Genomic DNA, 11,802 nt, shown 5'->3' with positions numbered 1-11,802 from the left:
TGGGTCAGAGCTCTGGGGCTAGAGGTAGGTGAAAACAGTGGACCCCCACCAAAGGGGAGTTTTCTTTCCAGAGTTTATTCTTCCCTGGAAGAGTAAGATGCCTACAGGTTCCCTCCCTTTGCAAGAACACTGCAACACTGCAAGGACGCTCATGCAGGCTGGGCCCAGTGGCTCACCCCGTAATCCCAGCACTCTGGGAGGCTGAGGTGGGTGCGTTGCCTGGGCTCACAGGTTCAAGACCAGTCTGAGCCAGAACAAGACCCTGTCTCTTAAAATAGCCAGGCATTGTGGTGGGTACCTGTAGTCTTAGCTATGTGGGAGGCTGAGGCAAGAGAATCACTTGAGCTCAAGAGTTTGAAATTGCTGTGCGCTGTGACACCCAGCACTCTACCAAGGGCAACAAAGTGAGACTCTATCTCAAAAAGAAAAAAAAAAGAATGCTCATGGTGGGATCAGTAGGGTCACGTGCTTCTGCACATACACACGTGTGTTCAAATGCAGTAGATATGAATCATCTTTCTGATAGTCCTGTGAGTTGTGGGAGTGTCTGACATGTACACGTGCCATCAATCCTGTACTAGTAAAGAGGAAGAAAGGCATGAATACTTCAGAATGGCAGCGAACTTAAAAATCACTTTAGACTGGGTTTCTGTGCTCATGTGGGACGTGACTGTGTTTGATGGATCGAGAAGTAATAAAACCGCAAATGATGATGTTATCAGCAAGAAAGCTCCCCACATCCTATATCCCAACACCTATGCTAACTCTAGCTGCTGTCCTAGCCCCGACCCGCTGGGGACCAAAGCAGCAGCAGGGACAGTGGTGAAGGGCTGGGGCTGGGGGCTTGTTGAGGAGATGCATGGGGCTGGGAGAGCTGCGAGGACAGTGCCAGGGGCTTTGTGTAACACCCATGTGTGAGAAGTGATAGGGGCTCTTGCCTGAAAACACACTTAATCAAAGCATATGCTCAGGTATAATATTTGGGTGCCATGTTAGACCCCAAAGCCCAAATGTGCCACACATAAGGCCTAAGCAACATTTCTGAAACTGAGTTTCCTGCCCCTGGGGTCTCTGAAGACTACTTCCCAGGTTGTGTCAAGAAATGCCAAGTTTCTGTATGTTCCTCTGCCAATTGTTGCTCTAGGGTAAACAAAGTAGAGACATAGTCACACAGTGGAGAAAAGGCAGGTCCGCACATCATAGTCTGCCTATGGGCTCAATTACCTGGAAAGCTTATGAAGTGGGATATTCTGGTTCACCAAACCTTCTCATCAATTCAGCATTGACCAGAATCTCTCTTTTGTTGGGGCTTTTAAAACTGGAAATGCTTCTGTGATGTTGACTTTCTTATTTCAGCAAGAACAAATGATGGAGCGAGTGCTCTGGTCCACTGGGACTCCATGCTGCCTGAGGCTTGGGTCCATGATCATTATTTGCGCTGCCTCTCTTAAAGGCATGCCAGACAATGCCCTTGAAGGTAATTACTCTTTCTTTTTATTGTAGTTTAAAGCTGATTAAGTGCATGACATGAATTTGGTCTGATTAATTAAGGCTCCTCTAAGGGAAAAAGAGCAACAGTCACTAGATGATGATTGACTACATGGCTTGTCCCAGAAAGTGGGAAAGGTTTGAACATAGTTAAGCTCAACATGGAAAGAAACAAAGATATCTGCTCATGACATCGCAGCATACATGGTCTCCAGGGTGCAATGATTGGAGACATCATTTCCCCAGTGCCAAGAGCAGTGCCTGGCACATAGCAGGTACTCAAAGAATTTGCTGAATGCATGAAGTCCTGCCTACCTGTTTGAGGCACCTTTCTCCTCCACTATTCATTTGTTCATCCATCCTTCTAGCACTCTCTGCAGCCAGTATTTAGTGATTACTATATGTGAGGTGTGAAACATGCACCACAGGGGATTCAATGGCAAACTAGATACAGCTTCTTATGTAGAGTCACCTCTGTTTCAATGGACTTTTTAAAGGAGAAGAAATAATAAGTGGTGGACTTTAAAGAATGGGTTGAACACAAACTGTATTTTCTAAAACATCTTCACTGTCCCACAGAATCTTTGCCTTGGTTACTGCCCCCACTAGACACTCAGTCTGTGGGCTTTCAAAAGGAAATTTCCATCTTCCTGTCCAGATATGACACAGGGGTTGGCCATTGCCTGAGCAGGACACTGAACTAAGTTTCATGGATGATGTCATTTGAAATGGTTTTGTCCTGCTTGTTTACTTGGTAAGGAACTCAACTAAAGTTTCTTATAACTCTTCCCATCCCTCCTCGCCCCACTTCACATTCTCTTTTCCAAACATGGGGATGTCCCAAGAGGGTAAATGTGAAGGTCTATGGCCTCATCAAGGCTGCAATCTCCTGGATGGTAAGAAAACTCCCGTGGTTCTCTAAGGCAAATTCTGAGCACGTGTTAGAATGTTATTTAGGGACAATTCTGCCCAGCAGAACATGCATCAAGAGCCAATCTCCACCCACCATCCCTGTTTCCCCTCCAACGTTCTCCTGCTGCATTTCAGAATAAATAAAGGGCCCAGAAAAAATTCTGGAAATTGCTTCTCCTCAGGAAGCAACACGGACATTTATTCTAAAATGTAGAAGTGGGTTTATATTCTAGTGGATGGTCCAGAATTTGAAGGAACCGTTGTTTACCGTCACTAGGTTTGGCTTCTGTTTTTGCTTAATTCTACTCAGCTACATGGATTTCTGGTTTTATTTTAAGAATCTAAAAGTTTTTGCCTTTACACAGTGTGCTTCCAAGTGCAAACCTCTAATTTGGTGACATTCAGGCCTGGGCTTCTGCATCATGTGTAACACTATCATCTGCAATGTGCTTTTCAAGACCACTCCTTTCACCAGGTCTTGATAGCACCTTACACTCTCTAGCCATAGTATAGTCACATGACCCTTCCTGTTTATAGCAACTGCGCCTGCAGTTCCAGAGTGACAGAACTGGGAACACTGCTTGGATTCTGATTCTTCCTCACAGTGCTTATGTGAGAGGGCAGAAATCATGATCCCTATTGGGGAAACGAAGGCACAGAGAGGGGATCTACCCAAAGTCACTCAGTAAATCAACAAACGAACTGGGTGGAGGTCCAGGTAAGATCACCTATTTACCTTTTAGTGCCCTATCCAAAAACACAGATTGTCTCCTCAGAGGAATGCACATACTTTGGAAGTAAGTGGTTTTAGGGTGAAAAGATCTATGAAGGTTTCAAAAGCTTTTTACTAACTTAAGAACCACAAGGTAAGAATCAAAATCACATTATCCTTTCAGTTAAATGCTCCTGACTCACAGACAATACCACTGATTACAACTCACTGACAACCTAGTTATCAAGAAGAAAATTTTAGGGAAAAATTCACTCATTCAAGAAATAAACCTTGGTACACAGCTTCTTTTCTGGTTTCACATCTTAAGCATGACACCTAAGGACTGCTTCTTTCTACCCAATACCCCTGTTATACCTGTTGGCATGTGATGGGGTAGGGGGGAAGGATTGATGAAGTATGTATGTGCGTGTGTGTATGTGTGTGTAATAACCAGCCTTTTATAAAAAAAAATAGTAACCGTTCTTTTAAGGATAATTCTGCTCAGCAGAATATACACAAAACATGTCTAATGTAGTAGTTCTCTACCCTGATTCCTTTTTTTTTTTTTTGGTAACTTAATTCCTGATCCTGATTTAATGTAAAAGTGGTGTTTTCCTTCTGACTTTCCCTGATGAAGGCAGAGTCAAAGAGTGGTTACGGCAGGGGGCCAATTATAGCTTTAGGGAAGGTAAACCCTCTTAAGGGTTAAAATTGCCTGATGACAACTAAATGTAACTTTTTCGACCAGGGAGTGTCTTGGTTGGTATTGCAAGTTTTTCCCCCACGAGGCTAAATGACCATCTGTCCTGGATGCACTGTCCCTTCCAATGCCAGGAATCCATAGTCCCAGAAAAAAACTAGGCTAACGGTAGTCTGCCTGCCTCCCAACTCCAGGTTAAGAAAGGCACGAAGAAGACCAACAAATAATACTGAAGCGGTGCTTTGGATCCAGGAGACTTTGGAGAGGAATACTGATGGCCCCATCCTGCAGATGGGAAAGGTGAGGCATGGAGAAACTGACTAAATGCTTAGAGTCATAGGTGAGAGGGTACCAGGAAATTTAAGAGAAGACTCTCTTTTTCCTGGGGGATAGGGGAAGGAGATACACTGCCAATAATATCGAGCACAACTCTCAACAAAGAGGCAATTCCAGCTCTCCAGCCACCACAGTAAAGCAGCCAAGGATACCCTAATTGTCCTCAGAGCAGCTGAGATGATTCCTTCACAGAGGGAATCCTACTCTCCAAACTCTCTGGGGCCCACCCTTGAGACTGCATCCAAGGCTGGAGATTCAGGCAGGAATGGCCTGGGCAGGCACATAAGGTAGTGCTGCTTCTTAAGGCATGGCTGCTGTCCTCGTGGAGTGGGCCCTGCACTGAGAGGCGGCATCAGACACCCACTCCTCTGAAACCACCCTGCAAGGAAGCTTAATTAGGTGGAACACTGCTGCTGAAGGAACTGCCTCCTACAGGGGCTGGAGGCTTCCATGAAAGCTAAACAGCAGCACCAAACCAAGCAATTTCCTGTGACACTTGGTAGAATAAGGAGAGAGAGTGGGGAAAAAGAAACAAATTGAACATTGTCTTCAGATGATTGTCCAACTAGAAAACCTAGGGGACTCAACTGAAAATCTATCAGAACTAAGATGAGAATTTGCTTGGGTGGCTTATTAAGAGTCAAATATACACAAATCAATAGCTTTCGAGGCCTCTTGGGCGTGGCTTGACACTTTGGAAGAGCTGCGCTTTTCTGGGAGGCCTCCAGGCTTTGTGCGACTCGCCATATTTTGAAAAATGAAGGTGAAACGGGATCATCTCAGACACCAATATAGGAAAGGTGCTTGGGGCGACTACTGCAGAGGGGTGGGGAGAACCATTTCTGCACTCTCTCCTAAGGGGACCCTCTTCCCAGGCCTGACCAGCCTCTTTCCCCCGGCTCCTCTCTATTCCAGCCCAAGAAACACATCAGGAAGTTTGGCAAGGAATGGTGCAGGAGCCACCAAGGGTGGATGTGGCCAAAGATTGTGCTATGTCTTCTCCAAACGAAGTTAAGTTTTTAAAAAACGAAGGGGCCCCAGGGGACAGGTCCCACATGTCCATCCTCTCTTTGCCTCAGTGGTCAGAAGCCTGGAGAGGTTACAATACTACGCTTCTGACGGGTCTCCCATGCATGGTCAAAGTGGCCAAAGGAGGCCCCACAAGGCTGTGTGTGCCAATTTGGCAGGTAAGGAGCTGCAGTCACTTGCGATCCAGGCTGGCGTGCAGCTGGGCCTCCCGCACCATGCGGTCGAAGGAGCGCGTGTTAGTCTCCTCGCGCACCTTCTCGCGAACGTGGAAGGAGGCCCGGGCTGTGGAACGGGAGCTCTCAAGCGCACTGCGCCGTTCACGCGACAGCTGCTCACTGCGCTCCAGCTTGCGCCCGATGGCTTGGAGCAGCTCTCGCCGGCGACAGTCTTCGTCCCTCTCCACCTTCTCTTTGTTGGCCCGCTGGGCCCGCTCCTTCTCCAGGCGACTCTGGCCCACTCGCCGCGCCTTCTGCTGCACTGCCTCCTCGGCCACCTGCGTCGCATGCTGCAGCCGTCGCTCCCCTGCCCGGGCCAGCGCCTCCAGGTGCGCCTGATGCTCCCGCTCTTTGCGTTCGGCCGCTTCCTTGGCCCGCCGACCCTGCAGCTCCTCTCTCCGGGCCCGCTCCCGCAACTCCCGGGTGCGTTGCTCCACCAGCTGCTCGTAGTTCTCCTGCGCGCGGCCCAAGCTGGCTTCCAGGGAGCTCCGCAGGCCCTCTCGCTCTTGCTGCTGCTGCCGTGCCCGGCCCTGCCGCAGCGCCTCATGGCGCGCCCGCTCCGCCCGGCTCAGCTCCCGCTTCTCCCTCTGCAGTTGGCCCTCCTGTCGCTGCTTGGTGCGTGCCGCGCGCTGAGCTCGCTCCCTGCGGACCTGGTCTGCTCGCTCCCGCCCTTCCTGCAGGCCTTCCTCCCGCTGCTTCAGGTTCTGCTCCTGCTGCTGCTTGCGCATCCGGTCCTCCCGGGCCGTGCGCTCTGCCTTCTCCCGCCGCAGCAGGCTCTGGCGCTCCGCCAGCTCCCGCCGCCGCTCCTCGCTGCGCTCGAACTGCCGCTGCCGCCGCCTCGCCGCCTCCCGCTCCTCGCGGCCTCGGCGGCCGCGCCGCTCCTCCACCTGCGCGGCCCAAGCCCGGCGGCCCTGCTCCAGCGCGCGCTGCTTCTCGCGCTCCTCGCGCTCCCGCCGCTGCTCCGCGCGCAAACGCTGCTGTTCCCACTGGCCGTGGGCCGCGGCGCGCTGCTCCAGCAAAAGGCGCTCCTCTTGGTGCCGCGCCAGCATGAGCGCCGCGATCTTCCGGTCGCGCTCGGGCACCCCGCGCAGGCCCCGCTCGGTGCGCACTTGGCGCACGATGCGCTCCACGTGCTGAGTGGTCTGTGGCGAGTGGCTCAGGTCACCGAGGCTGAAGCTCCTGCCTGTGATTGGCACCAGGGCCAGGGCGGATGGGCGGCCTAGAGGGTTGAGGGCGGAGGACACTGACCCCGCCGGGCAGCTGTTCCTGGCCGAAGCCCGTGGAGGCCAGCGAAGCTCCCGAAGGCTCTCCCCACTGTAGGAGGACGACGATGCGCCAGACTCGGAGCTGAGGGCACCCTCACGCCGGCGGGATAGCGAGTCCAGCGAGTGGCTCTTCCTGCCTGTCCTAGAACCTGCTGGTGGGGGCTGGGTCCGGGCTGGGGAGGGACTGGGCGATGCCTTGCGGGCCGCACGTGGTGCGGGCGAGGCTGGAAGGCTGGTGCTACTGCAGCTGCTGCTGCTACCGGCGCTCGGAGCTGAGGCCGCGGCGGTCGCGGGGCCCAACGGGGTGAAGAGGCGCCGCTTCTCCTCACGCACGATGCGCTCGCGCTCGGCCCGGCACTGCTGCAGCTTGGCGCGCCGCTCCGCCTCGTACGCCTCGTACAGCCCGGTGGCCACCCGCATGGAGCGGCCCGGGGCCTCGCGCACCAGGTCGGCCAGGGCCCGAGGCAGCAGCTCTACAGGCTTGACCGCACAGCGGGCGCAGGCCTCGAGCGAGCGGGGACTGGTCAGCACGTAGCGGCTGCCCTCCGCCTCCGGGCAGTCGAAGTTGAAGAGGTCCAGGTGCAGCAGTGGGGACTGCTCCCGCCGCCCGCCTTCTCCTGCGGCACATGGCCCTTCAGCCTTGCGGGGCCCTGCCGCGGAGGCTGAGGCTGAGGCCGAGGCGGCCGTGGGCTGCTGGGCGCCCTGGGCGTCGGGGGGCACCGACGCTGCCGCCCCGTCCTCTCCGGAGCCAACGGGCTCGGCTGCCGCCTTCTCCTCTTCAGGCACCGGGTCCACCATGGCTGAGCCCCGTCCTTTGTTGGGATCTCTGTGGATGACAAGGCGGGACGTCAAGGAATACATTTGAGAGCAGTTCCCCCCTCCGCATCCGTATTCACCCCCTCCCAACTTAATCCGCTTTCGGATTAGGCTCAGAAGCCTGCTGGAACGTAAATCATAAAGCCGATGTCGGAAAACTCCGGCTGGGCGCCAGGGCGGGGTGGGGGTGGGGCGGGCACTCTGATCAGAGAGCAGCCTCAATCTCCCTGAGCCCCGGAATGCGGGGCGGAGGCCTGTGGCGGGGCTCCTCTGGGCGCCCGGCCCGCTAGATTCATCCCCTGCCTTGCTGTAAGTTAAAATGAAAAGATAGAGGTGCAGGCAGCGGCCAGCGAGGGAGGCGCTGGAGGATTCCCGGGAGGATTAGCGTATTTGTTTGTCGCTAAGGCGGGCTGCTGGGATGCAGCTCTGCGGGAACAAAAAAGGAAGAGGCCTGTTCATCCCAAAGTGCTTTGCTGAGGGGACCCGATTTGCCTAGGGAGGAAGTTTATGGTTCATCTCCCACTGCCTAAGGAGACCAGGGCAGGGGCCCAAGGGTGATGGAAGGAATGAGAGAATTTCCCAAAGGCCCTCCTGGAGGGATGATCAATTCCTGTCCCTACCTCCCACAGTGCTCACTAGGGGCTCCATCTGCCTCCTCTGTCCCCCGCTCTCGCCCCTGCCATCCACTGGGTGTTCTCTGGGGATTGAGAAGGCACCTCCATCCTCTCGGATGCACCTGATCTCCGAATCTGAACGTGCTAACGATGCCACCCACCCCAGTCTGGGTTCAGATGCTTGCCCCCGGGTGCCTCCGAGTCCCCCCCACCGCATGCTGGCGGGGTGGGCTTTCCGGAGCGCAGCGAGCCGGGTAGCGCCAGCCCCCGCATCTCCCGTGTCCATGGACCGGTTTGCTTACCCCACGTTCTGGGCCGTGGCCCCGCGCCAAGGGCTTTTGTTCGCAGCTCGCCGCCGTCCCCTGCTCTTCTTCAGTCTCTGTGCCGGCGGGGTCGGGTTACTGCCGGCTGCAGCCAAGAAAGGAGCCCCAGCTGCCACCACCAGGGTCTCTCCATGGGGTCGGCGAGCGGGACGCACACGCCCCAGACACTACCTACGTGTAGGAGCTGGAGTGCGACAAATTCTCCCTAAAATAACGCGGCTCCGCTCCCTTCCCTCACACTGATTGTGTAGAAAGGAAGCCGGGTTCCATCGCTGCAGCATCCATCTCCACCTCTACAACGTGAAGGTACCGCAGGTCTTACACTGCCCTCGGCGCCTCCTGCTGGACACTCTGGGGTGTTGGCTGGTTTGCTTAGAGGACGAAGGAGAAAAAAAAATTAATATAATATATAATCATTACGTGTACATGTACTATGCACATATATAGATAGATATAGCCATAGGCATAAATGGATACATCGTCAAGAAACCCTAGTTTTCAGCACCTCAGCTGGGCAGAATAAAGGAATTGCTCAGCTTGTTTTCAAGGAACCCTGAGGCGCAAACAAACTTGATAGCGAATAATTGGGTAGAAATATGGTGCCTGATGGAAACTATAATTTTTTTTTTAAAGAAAAACTTAGAACACTTAACGGGTTTGAGGCAGGTGAACATGTGCAACTGGTGTTTAATGCAACATGTTATGACTCTGGTTTCAGATAATAAAAATTACAAGCAGTTAACACCATTTAGTGAATGCTATTTTGCGACATCTCCTCCCCACCTCTTTCCATTTTGAGTGGTAGTGGCCATAGGAGACATAAGGGAGGAATACTCAAGGGGGGGAGGTTCAGGAGTGGGTGCGAGTTAACATGAGAGAGCCTGGTGAGTGATGTGTTAATTAACCTTGACATTGTCAGATAGGCTGTGAGGAGAAAGTCAAGGGTTTTAATCAGGGAAAAGATGTGATTTGGTTTATATTTTAGGAGCATAATTCTGGCAACAATGGATTTTACAAGGGCCAAGAGGAGACAGGAAGCCCAGTTAGTTGGACACTGCAGTCACCCCAGGTGGGAAGAATTGAGACCAGAGGGAGAATATAAGTAGGAGGACTGGGCCTGATGGGCAGTGGATATGGCTTCTGGAAACAAAGAAGAAAAACTCAAAGGATGACTGCCTGGAACAATGACGGGGCTGCATGTAGCACAAACTGAGGGTGGGATCAGGAGGGAGGATTATCTGGTGCGGAGGGCCAGGGATGGACAGATACCTGTTCAAAGTTCTTGAGTTCAAGGTGGACCTGCTCAGCAGGTGGCCCATAGGTTGTGTCAGGGATCTGGACTGGAGCTAAAATTAGGGCATCATCACCATATACGAGGTTTCTAAAACCAACAGTGTCAGCAAGTTCACTCAGGGCAGGCAAAGCAATGAGACAGGCCGGGCATTGGTGGGGCTGCCAAGGGAAAAGGAATCCATGAAGAGGGCCCGTAAAGACAGGTAGCAAAGTGTGGTCTGTGGGAGCTACAGGGAGGCACTTCAGGAAAATGTGCTCCTAGTGTTAGGGTCTGCAGAAGGATGGAAAATGTGCTCCCAGTGTTAGGGTCTGCAGAAGGATTTCACTTGTAGTCAAATACCCACTGAAATGGGGCTGCTATCAGTCTTTGGTAACACTAGCAAAAACAGCTCCGTGTTATACTAGGGCAGATACCGAAGTACAGGAAGGTGAGGTGCAATGGGAGGTGAGAAAGTGAGAGTAACTGATTTTTTTTTTTTTTTTTTTATACATTTGGTTGGTAGTGTCAAGTAAGAATGGTGAGGTTGGGAGAGGTGGCTTGTGCCTGTAATCCTAGCACTCTGGGAGGCCAAGGTGGGAGACTTGCTTGAGGTCAAGTGTTTGAGACCAGCCCAAGCAAGAATGAGACTCTGTCTTTTCTAAAAAAGAAAGAAAGAAGAAAAGAAAGAAAGAAAGAAGGAATTTAAAAAAAAGGAAAAAGAAAAATTAATTAGGTGTTTAGCTTATGCCTGTAGCCCCAGCTACTCAGGAGGCTGAGGCAGGAGATGACCTGAGCCCAGGAGTTTGAGGTTACAGTGAACTATGATGATATCACTGCACTCTAGTTGGGGCAAACAGAGAGAGATGCTGTCTCTGCCTCCCTCCAAAAGTTGTGAAGTGTTTGAAATTTTACCTTACTTACATGCCAAGTTAAGCTGCCACATAGATGCTGGCAGGAGACAGGAGACTCCAGGCTCGGAAACAAATAACTTTTTGTTTACTCATAGTATAGCAGGCAGCATGAGGTTATATTTTTGTTGGCTCCCCTTCCTCTTCAAGTCCAGTAGGCCATGCGGAGGTAGGCCCAGGTAGATATGGCACATGCAATGAGTTTATATCACAGCTGGGTGACCCCAAGCCCAGTAAACCCTCATCTTTTAAAGGGTGTTTCTAGCAAACTTGCTTAACACTTGCCCCAGAGGGAAACATATTTATTATCCTGGACAACAAGTAAATCTTTCCTTTGCTTTGGAGCGAGACACTATCTCTATCATCCAAGGATATTTGCTATACAAACACCTTTGAAAAATATCCAGAATAAGAGCCAGAAACCCATAAAGAATTGCTCTTACTAGAGAAAAGGAGCAATGAGTCACATGGCAAGTAAGAGATGAGGCTGGGATTTGGACCTGGCTCCATCTGATCCTAAAATGAATCTAATGCATTGTATTCCCACACTAACCTGAGCATCTGGGGAGATGGGCAACTCATTCTCTCCAAACCTCATTTTTCTCTTCCTCACATAGAATACCATTAAATAGCCTCTCTTGAAGATTGATTGTCTCTCTGAAAGAACTTTTCATACTTGTCAAACAGGGACAATAATACCTACCTTCCAGGGTTGTTATCAGAATTGGAAAGACTATTTGCAATTTACTTAGACCAACACATTTTAATAAACCTTATTGTATAGATTTTTTTTAGTGAGACAAAGTCTCACTTTGTTGCCCAGGCTAGGGTGCCGTGGCATCATCCTAGCTCACAAGTAGATGGGGCTACCACACCTGGCTGGTTTTTCTATATTTAGTAGAGATAGGGTCTCACTCTTGCTCAGGCTGGTCACGAACTCCTGAGCTCAAAGGATCCTCCTGTCTTGGCCTCCCAGAATGCTAGGATTACAGGCATGAACTACTGCACCCAACCTTTATGGTACAGATTTGATCAGAATCAACATCTGTAGTACTTTCAAATTTTTAAGGGGAAGTCCAGCAAATGTTCTACTCTTGATAAAGGAATGATTCTTTATCTGGGAAGGTTATGGAAGGAGAGGTCATGGCCTGCAGAGACCTGAAACAGGACACTGATCCAGCTAGCCACTTCTGCAGAACTGGCCTAATCAA

The 11,802-nt window shown here is 51.5% G+C and overlaps 1 protein-coding gene across 1 annotated transcript; it reads right to left on the bottom strand.

The window, feature by feature from the left end:
- Positions 1-5,349: 5,349 nt before the first annotated feature.
- On the bottom strand, positions 5,350-8,691 carry CCDC177 (coiled-coil domain containing 177). The gene is made up of 2 exons (XM_012809868.2): positions 8,390-8,691; positions 5,350-7,483 (listed from the first exon to the last, which is right to left on the bottom strand). The coding sequence occupies exon 2, from the start codon at positions 7,453-7,455 to the stop codon at positions 5,350-5,352; it is 2,106 nt and encodes a 701-aa protein (XP_012665322.1). The 5' UTR covers positions 7,456-7,483; positions 8,390-8,691.
- Positions 8,692-11,802: the final 3,111 nt, after the last annotated feature.

This window comes from Otolemur garnettii, unplaced genomic scaffold (genome assembly GCF_000181295.1).
Source record: "Otolemur garnettii isolate 467f Iridium unplaced genomic scaffold, OtoGar3 scaffold00115, whole genome shotgun sequence".
NCBI classification, from domain to species: Eukaryota; Metazoa; Chordata; class Mammalia; order Primates; family Galagidae; genus Otolemur; species Otolemur garnettii.
The sequence above is the reverse complement of the archived record's forward strand: the minus strand, read 5'-3'. Positions and strand labels throughout refer to the sequence as shown.

Excerpts from the sequence above, each read along its gene's own strand:
- CCDC177 (XM_012809868.2), bottom strand. The coding sequence starts at position 7,455 with ATGGTGGACCCGGTGCCTGAAGAGGAGAAGGCGGCAGCCGAGCCCGTT.